This window comes from Euleptes europaea, chromosome 16, assembly GCF_029931775.1.
Source record: "Euleptes europaea isolate rEulEur1 chromosome 16, rEulEur1.hap1, whole genome shotgun sequence".
NCBI classification, from domain to species: domain Eukaryota; kingdom Metazoa; phylum Chordata; class Lepidosauria; order Squamata; family Sphaerodactylidae; genus Euleptes; species Euleptes europaea.
Window position 1 is genome coordinate 44,187,554 of NC_079327.1, and position 19,618 is coordinate 44,207,171.

At 44.2% G+C, this 19,618-nt stretch overlaps 1 protein-coding gene and 1 non-coding gene across 7 annotated transcripts in view; one reads left to right on the forward strand and one right to left on the reverse strand.

Annotated features, from left to right (window-relative positions):
* The window catches only part of GLRA2 (glycine receptor alpha 2), a 160,903-nt gene that overhangs the window by 123,719 nt on the left and 17,566 nt on the right, over positions 1-19,618 (forward strand). For 4 of the 6 annotated variants that reach the window (XM_056861773.1, XM_056861772.1, XM_056861777.1 and 1 more), the window contains one exon: positions 682-801. The exons of the other annotated variants lie outside the window; for them this stretch is intronic. In XM_056861773.1, the coding sequence (XP_056717751.1) occupies positions 682-801 (120 nt within the window). The remainder of the gene's footprint in view (positions 1-681; positions 802-19,618) is intronic. 6 annotated transcript variants of the gene reach the window in all.
* Positions 10,273-10,386, reverse strand: LOC130488529 (small nucleolar RNA SNORA5). The gene has a single exon (XR_008933820.1). It is a non-coding gene; the product is annotated as a small nucleolar RNA SNORA5 (small nucleolar RNA).

Sequence of the window (19,618 nt, forward strand, 5' to 3'; positions counted from 1 at the left end):
ACGTCAAGAGTGAAAATCTAAAAATAGGGCATCTTGGCCAGCATTGTCTTGTTTATCTTAGTTTGAGCCAAACCCAATATGCCTTTCACATTTGTGTAATAAACCCAAGTACTCATTTCATAGACAGATATTCAGATTTGAAGGCTCTCCATGCAAATTCATGACATTTATCAATTTTCAGGTTTGTTGTGAATATCCATTTCATCTTTAAGTTAAACATCCTGCAGCTACCAAACCTTCTGATTTATTTCTTTTCTAGTATTGTTTTCTTCTAGCAACGGTGGTAGCTAGCCTTAGATTCTGCTTTAACAGACATGGTAGGAATTTCTACTTGGTAGCTCAAGTAACTTTGGTAATATTGGGCTGGAACTATTTCTTCACTCGCCTGGAGTCCTCCTAATTCATTCAGAATTGTTTTTCTCTCAACTTTCCTACTATCACCTGTCTTTCTCAACAAGGAACAATATTTGTAAAGCCATCCGCTCCATATTATTTCAGCTCTGCTTTGCTTCAATTTGACTTTCACAGTAAATTCCAACTGATTTCCATCTGAATTGCTTCTCACGGCACATCCTGATGTTCCTCTCTAACTGTGCCATTCTTATTTTTGTTTTGTTTTGTTTATCATTGCATCATTTCCATTCTTGCTGCTGCTATCTGTTCTGACAAATCTGGGAACAGGCACAGACTGTGACTGTTGGGAATGAAAGTGTCGAGTCGGTACGGCGCGTGAATGGCTTGAGGATAAAAGAGTCATCAACATACGGGACAGTGAATCAGATCTGCAATCCCAGTTTCAGGGTAAAACTACAGAAAACAACAAAGACGTTGTATGAAAATGATGTCATACATTGGCAATGTGGCCAATATTTATGACATCACCTATAGCAAACTCTTGTATCGGACAGAATACTGTTTGGAGCATGTGAGCATCCTGCTATATGTTTCTAACCCCTGTACCCTGTGCCCCCTCTTCGTTTTCTATTAGTATTTTTCATCATAATGCCACTGCCCTATTCACCATAGGTAAGCATATACATGATAAGCTTACTCTAGCTTTTGCAATGGTGGTATGCTGCTAACATTTGTAATTTTAAGAAAAACACTGCCCCTGTAGTAAGAATGGCCCAACATGGGGGCAATGTAACGTGGGTGTAGGTTTAGCAACATTCACTTAATATCCAAGAACCAATTTACATATTTTTCCCAGAATTACACAAGTGAAAGAATCATTCATGGGCCAGTCACAGTTCTCTCCAAACTCTTTCCGCCTCACCTACCTCCCAAGGTGTCTGTAGTGGGGAGAAGAAGGGAAGGTGATTGTAAGCCAGTTTGAGACTCCTTAAAGGTAGAGAAAATTGGGATATAAAAAACAGCTCTTCTTCTGCACTCCCACCAAAAGCAAAATCAATAAAAGAGAAAATATATTCTTGCTCATGGCCAGAATCATGTGCTACCATGTACCCTAGAAAGGTTCAAAATATCCATGTGGCAAATTCCTTCACAACATGAATGATTCCTTTGTATATTTTCTTTTATTTGGAGGCATTTCCTGAGACTGCATTTTGTAAAAACACAGACACATGGACATAGTAACAATTTGTTGGATAGTCAGGAGCAGGAAGCTGACCACCCTGCAAAGAAATGCTATAAACCCCTGCATTTTTAGTTGCTGATGTGTGGGCATACAAGAAACATCCTTAGGTGCATACCAGTAATATAATAATACAATGTTACCAAAAAAAGTTGTCATAGCAAAGTGTGTGGCATTTATTGGCACACCCAGTGTATTTGCAGCATCAGGGTACTTGCAAAAGTGATCCCTCATTCTGTGAAACAGAAACTTTGAAATGGTGTTTACTTTCAGTCTTTAGCCTTTACAGTTTTCTTTTTGAGAACAATCTCAGTCTTGTGTGTGGAAGAAGAATCTAGAGCAGAATTTCTAGAAAAAGAAGTATCAGAAGAAAAATGCAATTTCAAAGTTTCTGTTATACAGAACGAGTGAGCACTTAAGGTGGGCATACTCTATCATCACTTAAGGAGGGCATACACAACTTGGGGCCCATCCAGCTGTACTCAGCCACATAGGGCAGCCCACAAAAATAAACCTCCCCTAGCATTGTGGCTAAGGGATTAACAGTAGAATTCCAAAACAGAGTTAAATCCTTATTAACTTATTTAAGTTAGTCGATGAATTAGAAAGGCCCAGGTTCAAATCTTCCATTTGTCATGAACTCACTAAATAATAGAAAAGAGCAAGAGTCCAGTAGCACCTTAAAGACCAACAAAAAATTCTGGCGGAGTATGAGGTTTCGTGAGCCACAGATCATGAAAGCTCATACCCTGCCAGAAATTTAGTTGGTCTTTAAGGTTGTACTGGACTCTTGCTCTTTCCTATTGCTAGTGACAGACTAACACGGCTGCCCATCGTGATCTGTCACTAAATAATCTTACTCAATACCTCTCTCTCTCTCAGCCTCACCCCTGTCTATGCTATAGGGATAACAATACTGACCTACTTTACAGGGTTCTTGAAAGGCATCTAGCATGATTCCAGGACTTTGGACTTTCCAAAGCACCCTATTAATGCTAAGGTTATTATTATTCCCTGCCTGGAATTGTAAAAGTGGGCAGGGGATCATATAAAACTACCTTATCCTAAGTCAGGCCATTGGTCTGTCTCACTTTTCATTGCCTGCTCTGACAGCAGCTCTTAGGCAGAGAAAGGCATACACCCTGAACCTGGGACTTTTTGCATACAAAACAGGTGCTCTGTCACTAAGCCACCACCTTCAACCTACCAAACAGGAAACAATGGCTGCTGAGCTGTGCTAGGCTTGGGGAGTTCCAGTTTGTACAGGCCAGCTTTGTGTTTCTGATCCATGGCACTGAAAAACAGCTTCCAAAGATCAACCCCGGTGAGCTCTAGCACAATTTCCACCCTTGGAAAAAACGACTGTGAATGGAAAAAAACAAAAAAATCAGCAATACCATTAGGATTGCCAAGCATGGCCTGGCAACCAGCAGGAGATGGTGGGGACTTACAGTTGGAGGGGGGGATTGGTGTCCCCAATGATGTCACTTCTGGTACAACACAGAAGTCATGTCACTGCACTGGGAGTGATGCCCTAGCAATTGCCCAAAGCTCTATGGTTGAACCATAGAGTTTAGGGCAAATTGTGACAGCATCACCCAACATGATGAGATCACTTCCAGGTCATATTGGAAGTGCTGTGGTTACACCAGGTATGCCAATCAGGCTACTCCCATTTCACCAAGAAATTTCCTCCCACCACCCAACTGAACAGTGGCAGGAATTGGTCTTTTCTGACCAATGTTTTAATTGTTGTTTTTATGTCTTTGTCCATATTTTAGCTCTGTTTTTAATTGTTTTAATTATTTGTGTGTGTGTGTGTGTTTTGGAGGGAGTGGTTTTAAAGGTTTTTAAATGTGGTTTTTATTATGTATGTTTTAATGTGTTAGCCAACTTGGTGGCCCTTATGAGGGCAGAAATGTGGGATATAAATTCTGTAAAATAAAAATAAAATACAAAAGAGTGGGAGGTTTCCCACTGTACCAAGAGAGCTGGCAACCCTACATGCCATATGAATGCAGAGCAAAATGAGGTTGTCTGAATCTGCTTCCGTTAAGCTGGAAGGCTCAGAATATGGCCAAGCAGTACAGATCTACAGCTTGTGGGAAGCATCAATAATTCTGTACTGAAGGAAGAATGCTTGATTTCGGATGCATTGCTCATTAAGCTGTGCTGGCAGCTAACCTACAAAATCTGGTATCCCTCAGTGATACAGGATGAAATTGAATCAAAATGAGAACTCCGGGTATACTGAAACGCTCACTATCAAAACAAAACTTCTTCTTGAGCTCATCCCTAATTTATTGTGGGCTCAATTTTTTATGGCTCTGACAAGGTCAGTAAAATAATAATAATAATAATAAAAAAAATGCTCGCTTCCAAGACAAGTCACTTCCAGGGATTTTCTGCATTATCGGGGAAATGTAAGTTTTTGTGATCTGTTGCAATAGAAAGCCAGTTTATGCTGCAAAGTCTTTATTCTGTCTTGCCCTAAATAATTCAGAAGGCTATTGTCACATGCTGCTAGTTAAGCAGGATGCCATGCATTCCCCCAAAGGCTGAGCATCCTCACAACAGGGAGAGCTGGCCTTTTGTTATTAGAGTTGACAATGTTTATTCCCATGTTAATGCTTGTGTTGCATTAATACCACAGACGGATCAGATCAAGAGGGCTGGAGCAAACTAGGTAGGAGACAGAATTAATTGGTTTATTTATTTTATTTATTTACACACCATTGCTATAGTATGCTGACTGGAAGAAACTGTACAATGGAACAGACGTTCCAGTCAACAGACAACATGCAACAGAAGCACAGTTACCTCTTCTGTTTGTTTTTAAATTCTAGATAAATTGTCTCAAAAATTTGGAATAATCTGATGAACACATATTGTCAGTCAGGGTTGAGTTGAAAAACATGGCTTCCCAGATTGCCTTTGGGAGCCTACTCCACACTGCTCTAGTCCCCAGTGGCTGTGGCATTTCTAGGAGCTGAAGAGAATTATTATGAGTCAGTCAGCCACCCCAGTCCAGAGCAACAACAACAAAACTTGAGAATTTATTAATTAAGATGTTAATAAATTAATAACTTATTAATAACTTATAATTATTAATTTATTAAGAGCCCCGTGGCGCAGAGTGGTAAGCTGCAGTACTGCAGTCCAAGCTCTGCGCACGACCTGAGTTCGATCCAGATGGAAGTCGGTTTCAGGTAGCCGGCTCAAGGTTGACTCAGCCTTCCATCCTTCCGAGGTCGGTCAAATGAGTACCCAGTTTGCTGGGGGTAAAGGGAAGATGACTGGGGAAGGCACTGGCAAACCATCCCGCAAACAAAGTCTGCCTTGGAAACGTCGGGATGTGATGTCACCCCATGGGTCAGGAATGACCTGTTGATTGCACAGGGGACCTTTACCTTTTTAAATTAATAATGCTTTTCTCCCACAGCTCTGTGTAATAGAATGAGAGTGTGTGACTGGACCAAGGTCACCCAGTGAGCCTCCATGGCAGAGCAGGGATTCCGAATCGTCTCCCAGATCCAAGACTGATACTTGAGCCACTATACCACAGTAGATTTTAGCTATTATAAATATCTGCTAGTTCAGCCTCAGCCAGCTGCTCTGGTATTCAGACCCCAAAGTTGGTTGCCAGCAAGTCCAGTGCTGCTCCCTCCAAAGTCTTGACTTAAGTTAAAGGTAAAGATCCCCTGTGCAAGCACCGGGTCATTCTTGACACATGGGGTGATGTCACATCCCGACACTTTCTAGGCAGACTTTGTTTACGGGGTGGTTTGCCAGTGCCTTCCCCAGTCATCTTCCCTTTACCCTCAGCAAGCTGGGTACTCATTTGACCAACCTCAGAAGGATGGAAGGCTGAGTCAACCCTGAGCTGGCTACCTGAAACCAACTTCTGATGGGATCAAACTCAGGTTGTGAGCAAAGCTTTGGACTGCAGTACTAAAGCTTACCACTATGTGCCACGGGGCTCCTTGACTTAAGTTACCTCTTATTTTTCACATCTCTGCTATATAATGAATTAGAGGGTGGAAGAGAGAAAGAAAATGCTTCACTTTTGCCATATTTCCTGTAATCTCTGAATTTATGCTAAAATTGGGTTGCCAGCTGAGGACTGGCAACTGATGAGAGACTCTGGGGGACAGGGACGATGAAATTGGTGTTGCAATGAAACTACAACATCACTTCCAGGTTTGCACCAGAAGTGGCATTGTGACGTTGATGTAGGTTGCCAGGCCCCTCTTCGCCACCGGCAGGAGGTTTTGGGGGCAGAGCCTGAGGAGGGCGGGGTTTGGGGAGGGACTTTGATGCCATACAGTTCAATTGCCAAAGGGGCCATTTTCTCCAGGTGAACTGATCTCTATCGGCAGGAGATCAGTTGTAACAGCGGGAGATCTCCAGCTAGTACCTGGAGGTTGGCTGATGCAATGTCAATGGTTGCTAGCTCCGGTTTGGGAAATACCTGGAGATTTTAGGTGTGGAGCCTGAGGAGGGTGGGGTTTAGAGAAAGGAGGAATGTCAATGGAGGATAATGCCATAGAGTCCACTTTCCGAAGCGGCCATTTTCTCCAAGTGAACTGATCTCTGTCACCTGGAGATTGTATTATAACTAAATAACTAGTATAGCTAAATAGTGGGAGATCTCCAGCCACCACCTGGAGGTTGGCAACCCTACCATTAGGGTTGCCAGGTCCCTCTTTGCTACCGGTGGCTGGTTTTTGGGGCAGAGCCTGAGGAGGGCGGGGTTTGGGGAGCGACTTCGATGCCATACAGTTCAATTGCCAAAGGGGCCATTTTCGCCAGGTGAACTGATCTCTATCAGCTGGAGATCAGTTGTAATAGCGGGAGATCTCCGGCTACTACCCGGAGGTTGGCAACCTGACCTACCAGTCCCCCACATTTTGCTCCCACTGATCTATGGAGCAGCAGAGGGAGCCTGAGGGTGCCGAATGCAAGGCCTTCCCTCCGAAGACCTGTCACATTAGTTCAGGAAGAGCAAAAGGGCTTCCACATTTTTGAAAGCAGATAAAACAGTTAAAGCAATTCAGAAGATAAGAAGAGTTGTTTTTTATATGCCAACATTCTCTACCACTTAAGGGAGACTCAAACTGGCTTACAATCACCTTCCCTTCCCCACTACAGACACCCTGTGAAGTAGGTGGGGCTGAGAGAGTGTGACTAGCCCAAGGTCACCCAACTAGCTTCATGTTTAGGAGTGGGGAAACAAATCCAGTTCACCAGATCAGCATCTGCCACTCATGTGGAGGAGTGGGGAATCAAACCTGGTTCTCCAGATCACCATTCCAAACCACCGCTCTTAACCACTATACCACGCTGGTGGTAGACAGGAAAAGAATGACGGAAAGTTCCCTTCTCTTTGCTCATGTGTCTTTCTAATCTATCCCCCATTACTTGTTGTTTATAAGAGAAGCACAACAGAAAGGCAGAGATATCTGATTGCCAAAAGTGTTAATTCCTAACTGACACTGATGGTCTGAACAAAGCTACAGCAAGGGCTTAAACAGCCAGTTCAATAACCCTCAGTCCAGTCATATTGCTAATGGTGTCTTTTTATGTGCAAATCATCAATTCCCTGGGTCAGCTGGTAGATTTTTCCTGCTGGGTTTTAGCGTCCAGAAATGTTAGCCTACCGCAAACCCGGTGCACTGAAATTTCAAGATGGTGCTACCCTAGGCAGGTGATTGCAGGCACTTTTTCTTCCTGCCTTCCTCCTACCTCCAGTCTGAAAAGATAAGCAGCAGGAGCTTCTCCTATCTCGCAAGGAGACGACAAAAGCATGGGCCTATTTACAAAGGAATGGCTTTATTGCTGAATTTCCACTGAAATGAAATTCTCATTTCTCAAATGAAATTTCTCATTTCCTCATCCTTTTGTCTGTAAGAATACTCATTTCCCCCCTGTCTGGGATTGTGTTAAAAACATTCCATTCGACTGTCCCCTGGGGAATGTTCCTGCTCCCCGCATCCTTGAATATAGCACTTTGTGGTAAAACGTGCACTGTTTGTTTTATGTAACTTGCCACATCATGTGAATAATGGAAGTGCCGGAGGAAAACCCTTTTTGCAGGGTTATTTTTAGCACTTGCAATGCAAGCTCAAGCACACACATTTCATTGTGAAAAAGGAGAGCCCAGGTCTGACTGAGCTTATTCCCCCTTCCCATTTTAAAATATGCTCTCTTAATGGAATAAAGTAGAATATAGTTCTGTTAAAGACCCAGAGATCTGTGGGTCATTTTTCTTCTAAAAGGAAGATTTATTGGTACTTGGCTGTGTAGCTACAGAGAAAAGTTAACAGACTGGGGACATAGTGACTCTCCCTTTAGTCTACTGTCCCAATGGGGATTGGATCTACTTTCTGCATGAGTAAGAATATTCCTACTCCTTATTCAGTTGCTTCCAGGGACAGGGGAACCCCTAATTCACACACGTGAATGCTTCCATGTACTTCAGTGGAGAGAAACATCTCCATGAGCACACCCCTCACTATGCACTGAGCAGCTTGTCATTGAAGGGAGGAGAGAAGCTATTTCATGGTACAGTGATTATTTATGCATGGCACATTATAGAGTAACCCAAGCAAAAGGCCACTCCCAAAAGCTTATACTTATATCAGGGGATCCCAAACTTTTTCAACCTGTGGGCACCTTTGGAATTCTGACACAGGGTGGTGGACGCCACCACAAAATGGCGGCAATGGGAGGCGGAGCCAACTGCAAAATGGCTGCCACCGAGACAGAACTAATCCCAGAATGTCCGAGAGTTAAGTTATGCATAAATCTGATAGTAGCTCTTCGAAATTTCAGGCAGAAGCTCTCTTTAATGGAATGCCTTTCAAAACGAACATACTGTTTAAAATGCTCTTGCATATACACAAAACAAATATACCTATTGGGCTAGCAAAGAAACCTTCATCTGGTAGTATATATCTTTGCTTTGCATGCATCTAACACATTTGATAAACCTACAAGGTCATCATAAATCAGCTGCAACTTGACAGCACTGACCACCACCAATATAGGTATGCAAAAGGAAATGGAAAAAATGCTTCTTCTCCTGGCTGTTCCCTTTTCATGAGCCCTTCTCTCATGAGCCCAGCCTGATTTATCCTGCACTGTTACTTGTAACAGTGACAGTTCGTGCTGAGCGGGTGGTGACAGCTCCTTGTACATGTGGGCAGTAAGAGAGAGAGAGTCTGGCTAGATCTTTGATGGATTTAATTTCAGTCAGCTCTGTGTCAACCATTCTACCACGGCCTCCAGATACCTGGCCAGATTGTCTGGGGCAGCATCCGGGCAGCCCCCCATCAACAGATATAGCTGGGTGTCATCAATGTACTGGTGACATCCCAGCCCCAAAACTCCAGACCAGCTGGGCGAGGGGGTGCTTATAGATGTTAAACAACATTGGTGAGAGTCCCTGGGGGACTCTACATGCCAGCGGGCACCGCGGATACATCTTCTCACCTTGTACCACCCTCTGACCCCAACTTTGCAGGAATGAGATCAGCCACTTCAAGGCAATCCCATGAATCCCAGTGTCGGTGAGACAGTGGGTCAAAAGATCGTGGTTGACCACATCAGATGCTGCTGTTAGATCTAACAAAACCAGCAGCGCTGATCCACCTCCAGAGATCATCTGTGATGGTGACCAGCACTGTCTCCGTCTCGGGGCCAGGTCGGAAACCGGCCTGGAATGGGTCCAAGGCCGATGTATCCTCCAGGAAACCCTGGAGTTGATCAGCAGCTGCTCTCTCAACTACCTTACCCTACCTTACCCAGGAAAGGCAAGTTGGTCACTGGCGGTAGTTGGCTGGATCATTAGGACCCAAACAACATTTTCTTTAAGAGAGGCCTTACCACTGCCTTCATTATCCCAAAAAGGTTCCCTTAGGGATAAGTTAATAATACTTTCGGGAGGGGTGCTTGCACCACCTGTGATGGTCACGGGTCTAGGAGGCAAATGGTAGGAGTCACAGCAGCCAGGACCCTGTCAACATCAGCCCAGGAGAGCCAACTGAATTGGTCCAGAACAGGACCTGAAGATGGCCAAGGCGCCTCCACTTCCCTAATTGTATCAATATTGGCTGGGAGATCCTGGCGGAGCAGCAAGATTTTGTCCACACACAAAAAAAAGCTCGAAAAAGCCTCGAAAAAGCTCGAGGTGGGGGGGAACTCAAAAAAAGCAAACAGCTGGATCACTACATTTTTGGGAGGCCACATAAAATTCCTTTTCCTTCATCGTCATCTCATACGATTTCATAAATGTCCTAAAAGATGTTCTTGCAGCTTCGTCACGAGTTCGCCACCAAATTTGCTCTAGTCATCTAAGCTCCAATTTCATCCTCCATGGTGTACCATGGGGCTAGTTTGGCACGGGAGCAAAGAGGATGTCAGGGGGCGATCTCATCAATGGCTTTGGATAGATGGCTATACCAATCATCAACCAGCTCATCCAGCGAATTGCCGGGGGCATTGGATCCCACAGAGCGTTCTGGAAACCAAGTGGATCCATCAGTTTCCGTGGGCGAGCATAAATCAGCTCATCACCCAAGCAGGGATGGGGCAGGACATCCAGCTGGGCCTTCGGGGAAAAGTGGTCTGACCACAGCACTCTGCCAGTAGAGACCAGACTCACATCCACCCCTGCTTGGTGTGTGGGACCTGAAACAATCTGTGAGAGTCCCAGTGTTGCTATGGAAGACACCAGAGCCAATGCCTGTGAGGACGCCTTCATCAAACAGCATAGACATTGAAATTCCCCAGAACTATCACCCTATGGAACTCCAAGGCTCACCCTGCAACTGCCTACAACAGGCTTGACAAGGTATCTGCTGGCGTGCTAGGTGGCCGGTATACCAGAGAGATAGCCAAACTCTCATCAGTGTCCCACACCAGAGCAACATAATCAATACCAGAGATCTTTGGGACAGGGAGTGCCCTAAAGGAGAAAGCCTCCCAGATGAGTATCACCACCCCTCTCCCCCCCAACCCTGTGTCCGGGACTGACACTGAGAACCCTGGGCGGGGGGTAGTTCTTTGAAGGCCACTGTCTCCCTCTTTCTCGCCCAGGTCTCGGTCACGCATGCCAGGTCCGCTTCTTGCACTGCAAAATAATCTTGCATTGTGTTGGTCTTATTAGTAATGGACCTAGCATTACACAATTTCAGTGTCGGAGCAAGGTAAATAATCCTAGCCCCACCACTATCATGCCTCAGGATGGGATGGAGGTTGGAAGGATGCCATTTCTGAATGATGCTATACAAATTCCTCCTGTCACTATGGAGGTTGTTTTCCAAGGTTTTTTTTTCTCTCTCCTTCTCAATTTCTTAAGGGCTGAGTTTGGGGCTCAGGGCAGGGGTTTACTCTCTGCAGGTGGGCAAACAGCAAGCCTAGCTGTGGTAAGGCTGAGGTACCATGTGCTCGGCTGGCTTTCTGTTTACCCAGTGAGAAAAGTATCAGACCAAGGGCCCCAGGTAATCATACCTCGGTTAGGAGATGTATCCTTCCAGCTTAATCCCACAACAGAGAAGAGAAATACTGATTACAAACCCATTTGTCTTTGGCTCCCTGGGGACCTTTTAATGTTCTGGGAGCCCTGCCTCACCCACCCTCTTTTGCCAAAACTTGTAATTTGGATAATTCTTGAGTGCTAGTATGATGTATGTTTGTTTTTGCTATGTTTGTGTGTTTTGCCATCCATTTCATTTGTTTTTAGTCACTGATTTTCAGCCACCTATTTTTTAATGAATTAAAACGACATTGCTTTTTGTGTGGTGTCAAGTGTGACTATCGTATTTGTCCATTTTCCAGAAATGGCTGGCATTATGCACTGTTGTAGATGTTTATCTCCTTAGGGAGAACGAGACTTTCTCTTCCTGTTATGCAAATTCAATCCATACTGCTCTATTCTCAGTGACAGTGGATATTATTTTCTATAATGCAAGCTGTGTGTTCCCAACCCACACCATACAGAATTGCCTTTGACTTGCAAAAAGGCTTTGCTTTGGGAAACCATTGGTTAGATATGAAACAATCCAGATAACATAGCGTATAATAGAATAGGTTAAAAGAAAGAAGTTGAAACTGTTTCCCCCCCACACGCACACAGACCAGGGCCGAATCTAGGGGGACAAGGGGAACGGGTACCCCGGGCAGCAGGCAGAGAGGGGTGGCAGCAGGAGGTGGGGGAGGCTCAATAGCCTGGAATGGCTTGTTCTGCAGCACACGCCCACCCCCTTTCTCCCAACTAGGCTGCTGCTAGGAGGTAGGGGAGGCTCAATTGCCTAGCAGAGATGGCTTGTTCTGCAGCACACAAGCCCGTTCCCCTGATTAAGCTGCTGCTAGGAGGTGGGGGAGGCTCAGTTGCCCAGCAGAGTTGGCTCATTCTGCAGTGCATGTGTCCCATTCCCCCAATTAGGCTGCTGCTAGGAGGGGGGAAGGAAGAGGTAGACCCTGGGTCTCAGCAGGGTGTTGTAGTCCTTGGTAAGGCAGAAGCTGCCACTGTTAGTCAGGCGAGACTATGGCAAGCAACGAGGAGAGGAAGCTAAAGGTTTTTGAGGAGATGTTCAAGTTCTATGCAGTGGGAGAAATAGACCCCCAGGTAACTTCCCTTGGCCTTGCTAATCTCCCTCCTTCCACCAGCCGAGGCACCCTCTGCTCTTCCACCTGCAGGACCTTCCAACTCCTTGTCTTCCTGCCCCCCCTTTCAAGGACTGTGTGTTGACAATGGCTGTGGTAGGCTTTGGGCATGTGAGACTTGTGGGCAGGGGGGCTTGGGGCGCGTTCTAAACACTCAAAGTGAGAGGAGAGTTTGGGGGGCTGGTGACCGTTAATGTTTTGGAATGCCTGATGCATCCCTCTTTCCCACCCACACACCCCACCTTGTGCTCTGCGGAGACACTGCAAGCCCTGGAGCAGCCTGGAGTTGAATGGGGTGGAGGGGAAGAGGATGGGCTCTTATCTCCCCCCCCCACACACACACACCACTTAAAAACTGGGAACTGTGTTATGCTTGGTTTTGCCAAAGGTCATGAGTAGACCTGTCCTCGCATCTGATAGGCTTGGCCTTCCCCAAAGATTATGATTTTACACATAGGGATGGAGAGGAGAACAAGAATGGATGGCCTGTTCATGTACATTATGTGCCATCAAGTCATTTTTGACTTATGAAACAATTACCTCCAAAAATCTTCTGGTTAACAGCCTTGCTCAGGGCTGTGGCTTCCTTTATTGAGTCAATCCATTTCATGGTGGGTCTTCTTCTTTTCCTACTGTCTTCTTTTCCTACTGCCTGGAATGCTTCATAACTTGTGAACGGCTACTGAATGCATCCATTTCTTAAAGCTATAGGTGCTCCTTTTGTCATTTGGGGTTTTTAAACTACTAATATTTGTGGTGGGTTTTTTTCCAGATTTTTCTGCAAACCTGGGATGTTTTTCAGGTTTGCAGAAAGATCCCTCTTGTGTGTTCACAACTCCAGCCTCCAGATTTAAGTATCCTCAGATTTGACCAGGTTGAGAACTAGAATACACAATGATGATGGTTATGATGATGAGGAGGAGGAGGAAGGTTCTCCAATTCTAAGACTCCATGAGGCACAGGTACTGGGCAACAGGCTTTTGGGTTTAAAGGCCCATTAACATGGCCATTTGTATTGATTGAAAACAGATAGCTAGGATGGTTCTTGTAAATTTATGAAAGGTGATGCTTGAGAATATAAAGAGGCAGGTACCAGATAATCAATACTGTTTTGATGTGAAAGTCATACAAGAGTTGTGGGCAAATGTTAGAAGAGGCATACCTTTCAGGTATCCTTGACAAGTAGCCTCAGTATGCAGGTGATTGAGCTGTGTGGTTAATTTGCAGTTTAATCGCATGTATCCACTTGGGATGAGATTCATATTTCTAGCCCAACAGTCGAGTGCTACACAGCATGAGAGATTTTTTTTAAAAATGTAGAACTTGATACAAATGCCGAAGTGATCCTCATCAGGAAGAGAAAGGGCTGCACTTCAGTTCACTGGGTTTGACGTACAATTTGCTCATAAACAGCAGGGAACACACCACAACTGTACTTTGCCATTTTCCAAATGATGAAAAGAGCCCACCTGCTGGGTGCAAAATATTCCCATTCTTTTCTGTGCCTGGAAAAGAGTACAAAATTGAAAATAGGGTATGAGCCGCTAGAAAAAAGCCAGAAAACAAAGTACGGCATTGGTTTCTTGAAGGCCAAAAGGAGCACATTGTAAAAGCACCTTCCTAAATGAAAATGCTTGCACATGGAGTGTTTTTCCCCCCTTTTAACTGGCATTATTTACCCAGAACAGTACATTTGCACAGTGCCCAGCCCTTTGCCCATGCCACCATCATCCCCTTCATTATTCTCTTCTCTGATTATTTCATGTAAAAAGCAGGCGCAGCACTGCCGTTCCCGGCTCTGGTGTACCGGGCCGAACCGGGATAGGGAGCCACCTAACTAGCAGCTCCTCCTCCCAGGCCTGCCCCCCTGCGCCGGTGCCCAAGCAGCGGTGTAATCTCGTGGTTACACACACGCTGGCTGTGGGGAGAGGTCGCCTCCTAAGCGGTTTCGGGGGCCCCCCCCAGGAATGGGCTGTAAATATATCACACCACCCTTTTAAAATCTGAAAGCTATAGGTGCTTTCTCCAGGCTGAGAGGTCTTCTGTAATGGTGTACATGTACAGTGATGCATCTTGGTGCAAACATTACTAGTGTGGTCTAAATGCTTCTTAATCAGTTTTAAGTGGTGCTTTCTCACACTCAGCTCACAAGAGGTTGGACCAGTAGGAAATAATGATACAATGTATTATTATAGCAAAGATATGCTAGGGTAACTCCTAGAGTTTATAACATCTTCCTAACACACAGTTCTCTTGTTTGATGGTTGTCTGACCAGGTGACAGCCAGCAAAAACAGTTTTTGCCATCACTGTGCTATAGTAAGAAGTTAGAAATGTTGTACTGGCAACCAGGTCGTTAACAGCTTTTTTTCTGGTAGAGCAAAGTACTGAAATGACACCTTCCTACACCCTCACCACACCATATATCCTTTAGTGGGATGTTTTGTCAAAGAAAAAAATTATAGGGAAAACTTGATTTTTAAAAACTCTGGTTAATCTGCCTTTACTCAGTGAGACATCAACTGTTTAACATGCAATTGAGTAATCAATACATCTAATTCCCAACATGGCCAGACCTGTGAATACTTAAATCCAGAGATTGGAGCCATGAACAGACAAGACATATTTTTCTTCAAACCTGAGGAAAGCCCCAGGTTTGCAGAAAAATTTGAAAGCTAAAAACAAAACAAAAGGAGGGTCTGTAGCTTTAACAAATGGATGCACCCAGTGGCCATTGTTAGGCAACCACACAGTATTTCCAGGCTTCCAGGCTTGGTTTCTGTTAGTAAAAGGCAAACAGAGGGGGAGGGCTTTTTCCAGGATTGTTTTGTCTCCCCTGATTATCTGCCATAGGCCCAATTAAAGGAGGCAGATCTCTTGCAAAGTTAGGCTTCTGACAGAAGCATTTTAACTACATTTTAACTACATTTTTCTCTGTGTGTGAGTGAAAAAGGATTGTAACTACTGCATTTTGTTTCCAGAGATGTCAACCAAAGTAAATTTGCAATATGATCTCTAGTGCTTCTTCTTTTTCTGAATCCAGCTTGAACACCAGGCATTTCTTATTCCATTTCTTATTCCATATATGGTAACAGTCTTTGTTGTAAGATTTTGAGCATCACTTTACTTGCGTGAGAAATTAATGTGATGGTCCAATAGTTGCTGCAATCTTTGATGTCTCCTTTCTTGGGAATTGGAATGTAAATTGATCGTTTCCAGTCTGTAGGCCATTGTTTTGTTTTCCCTATTTGTTGGCATTTTGTCAAGATTTTGATGGACCCCAGTTCTGTGGCTTGGAATAGCTCTACTGATATCCCATCTACTCCAGGTGATTTGTTTCTCCCAGTTGCACTCAGTGCAGCTTTCACTTCACTTTCTAAAAGTGTAGGTTCTTCTTCAAAAGATTCTTCTTGGAAGGAATCTGTCATCCTTTCATCTCTTCTTATAGTTCTTTAGTGTATTGTTCCCACCTTTTCTTTATTTTGCCTGTTCAGTTAATGTATTTCCATGTTGATCATTCAGCATGCCTAACTGTACTTTTAATTCCCTTCCCCCCCCCCCAGTCCAGATCTGGGCTGGCGAGCCCGCTCCAAGCTCACCAGCCATGGCAGCCACACCCCCCCCCCCGTTTAAATTTTTAAAAAAATTAATACCATGGACCAGAGATAGAGGACACAGACGAAACCAATTAATTATATTATTTTTTAATTTACTTTTTTACTTAAAATACAAACATGCTTAAATAGCTCTACTGATATCCCGTCTACTCCAGGTGATTTGTTTCTCCCAGTTGCACTCAGTGCAGCTTTCACTTCACTTTCTAAAAGTGTAGATTCTTCTTCAAAAGATTCTTCTTGGAAGGAATACATTCTTACTGTATTTTCTTTTATTTAACAGTATTATTGTTTTAAGCAAGTTTTTATTTTAAGTAAACAATGATATTGTTAATTGCCTGTGTCTTCTACAAAGTTTATATCTCTGGGACCTGGCACTGAATTTTATTATACAAATGGCCCGGCCCGACCAAGTGGCACTTATGTCATATCTGGCCCTCGTAACAAATGAGTTCGACACCCCTATTCTAGGACTTGCTGAAAGTGAAAGTGAAACTGGACTAAGTGCTCAGATTCCCAACACTGCCCCCCGCGCACACACTCAGTTTGGCTCTGCCTAGCTGGACCCTGTTATTCTCTCCAGATCTAGCATTGGTTCATAATCTTTAATTTTGAAGGGATTTGTTTTAAGAAAACAAAGTGTTGTTGAAGTTGAATTCTGACAGTTTCTCAGTAATGAATTTTACATCCCACGTCCTCTTCCTGTGGTATACTTGCCCGCCCTGAGCCCCTATCAATTACAGCCCTACTGGCAAGATAGTAGAAATGCTAGAACTTCCAACAGGCTGGAGGCTTACAATGTCCAACAACAAGCCCAGTGTGTATTCAATGAGATGCCATTACAAATAATAAAATATTGCTTTTCCAACTAGCTACATTAGTAGATCATACTGAGCCCCGTGGCGCAGAGCGGTAAGCTGCAGCACTGCAGTCCAAGCTCTGCTCAAGACCTGAGTTAGATCCCAACGGAAGTTGGTTTCAGGTAGCCGGCTCAAGGTTGACTCGGCCTTCCATCCTTCCGAGGTCGGTAACATGAGTACCCATCTTGCTGGGGGTAAAGGGAAGATGACTGGGGAAGACACTGGCAAACCACCCCATAAACAAAGTCTGCCTAGTAAACATCGGGATGTGACGTCACCCCATGGGTCAGGAATGACCCGGTGCTTGCATAGGGGACCTTTACCTTTACTGAGCTATAGCCTCATGGAGAAGCTGGGAAATTCAGACAGCCCCAGAAGAGGACTGGCAGTTATGACAAATTGCTCTGGAGGCAAAAAATTGTGTGTGTGTGTGCACCAGTGTTTTAGACTGCCTCAGTCCACTCCAGGACGTAGTGTGGGCAAGAAGAGAGAAAAAGGAAGCTGTTGCTGCAGCTCCGCACAGAAAAACAACCTGACATTAAACTGTGCTGCTGTTTAAAACTATACTGCCTCCTTATTCTAATGCGTAGCATTAAAGACACAGACTGCCAATGCAGGAATAATAAAGAAAACTCAACAAACTGGAAGACTACAATTTTTTAAAAAAGAACAGAAACTAAAAGAAATCATACAGCAGGATTTTTTTTTGTTTGCAGAGTTCAGCAGTCTTCCCCAAAGAGCACCGTTTGGACAAAATTTACTCGCCCCTATTAGCAACAGAACCATCATAAAAGCTTTTCAGTTGAAATGCTTGCATTGCTGCTTCCACAGATTACATGTTATTGCTTTGGCTTATTCCCCATTCTGTAGAACTGCATCCATTGTGAAAACTTTCTTGCACAAGAGCTTCATTCAGGGATACAGAATATCTTTCTGTATCTGGCAATATGTTTCTGCATCTGGAAATTTTGCAGTGGTAATTTTTTTAAATGAGGGTTGTTGTGTTTTTTTTCTTTCTTTTTCGCTGCTTTTCAAGTAGCAATTCTGTTTTCAACATGTTTCCCAAGCTCATGGATTTTCAGTCCATGAGGGCCAAACTAGACGCTCTAGCATCCGCTTCTCTCTTTCCCCCCTCCTTCCATTTCTTTGTTATGTTTTAAATGTTATTGAGGAAGGGGGCATGGTTAGGGTTGCCAACCTCCAGGTGGTATCTGAAGATCTCCCACTATTACAACTGATCTTCGGGGGACAGAAATCAGTTCCCCTGGAGAAAATGGCCGCTTTGGCAATTGGACTCTCTGGTATTGAAGTCCCTCCCCTCTCCAAACCCCGCCCTCCTCAGGCTCCATCCCCAAAATATCCAGATATTTCCCAGCCCGGAGCTGGCAACCCTACCCATGGTAGCTCTCAGCAGCCCTGACTTGAGCTTCCAACAGTTTATAGCATTCTGGAGCTGGGGTAGGTTGTCCAACTCTGGCATGGAAAGTTCCTGGAGAGTTGGAAGGCATTGCTTGGGGATGACGGAGTTTGGGGGCAGGGGAGGGAGCTCATCAGGGATGCAATGCTATGGAGTCCTTCCACCAAAGCTGCCTCCAGCTGAACTGACTGTTGTGGTCTGTAGATGAGACGTTATTCCAGGATAACTCCAGCCACCACATGAGTATAATATATGAAGAGATGTGTTTGGTACTTGGTTATGTTTGGATTTAACCCTTCTACGTTGTTGTTTTTCTTAGTGAAATCCCTTTAACATAGAGTTGTTGTTCTTTCCCTTTGGTAACCACCTGGAGATTGGCAAACCTAAGTGGGGGGCGTAGGCTTGAGGAATGTGTACCCTACAGTAAAGGATGCTCTAAGGTTTGAAGAGCTCTTTCTACTTTGAAGCTAGAATGCTTGAAAAAGTATTTGTTGGGATTTGAGGAACAGCACTTTCCCTGTACCAATCTCACATTCTTAAATTCAAAGGAGGGCGAAGCCCTAATAGATCACAGCTTTCTGGAATTGTTGCGGGAGGGGAATTAGGGTTGGAATGTATGTGAAGAATGCATTCCCCAAGACTAATACCCCACCCAAAAAAAAAAACCCTCTTTCTTGGAGTATAAGGAAGGAAAGATAACAAATGAAATCCTTCTTGCGTTGTACTACTCAGGTTTAAGCCCAGATGAGCAGCTTCCTGCTAATCTAATTCTGAAGGAGCGACACCAGTTGAGCTATAGCACTACACCACTAAAAATGAAGGCTAGATATGCATGCAAATGTTCAATCACCTGTGCAGCTCACCAGGATCATGCTCCTATGCTGTTTCACTGTTGCGTATACCATGCTGTTCTCATAGCCCCCCTCTTGAACATTTGTGCTCCGGTCCTCTCCTAGTTTGTTTGGTTTATTGCTTATTAGCAAAGCCATAAGCAAATACATAAGCAAATACCCATAAACTTATAAAATACCTCTCCTAGTAGAGATCCATGACAAGATCCACACAAATAGCATCAGAACACAGCCATGTGAGTACAACTGTCTTGTTTTGTGTGTGTGTGTGTGTGTGTGTTAGTGCTTCCTCCACATTGTTTACAACAATTTTAATCACACTAATGCAAACTCCCGGGAAAATAAAAAAAAAAGGCCGGTTACACTACAAATGAAATCTACTCTTTTATTATTAATAATAACTGGAAGGAGTATCACATCTAGTCCATTTGTGGAAACAACAGGTGTATATTAAAACAATATTACAATGGGCCTCTTGTTCTCAGCTTTCATACCAAGGTTTAAAAGAACCCCCCCTATCTGCTTGAGCTAAACAAACTCACCGATTATTATTCACGGCTAGGCTGGAAGGAGGTTTATCTATTCTGAGTACTTGGTAGGGATGTCACCTTTTAG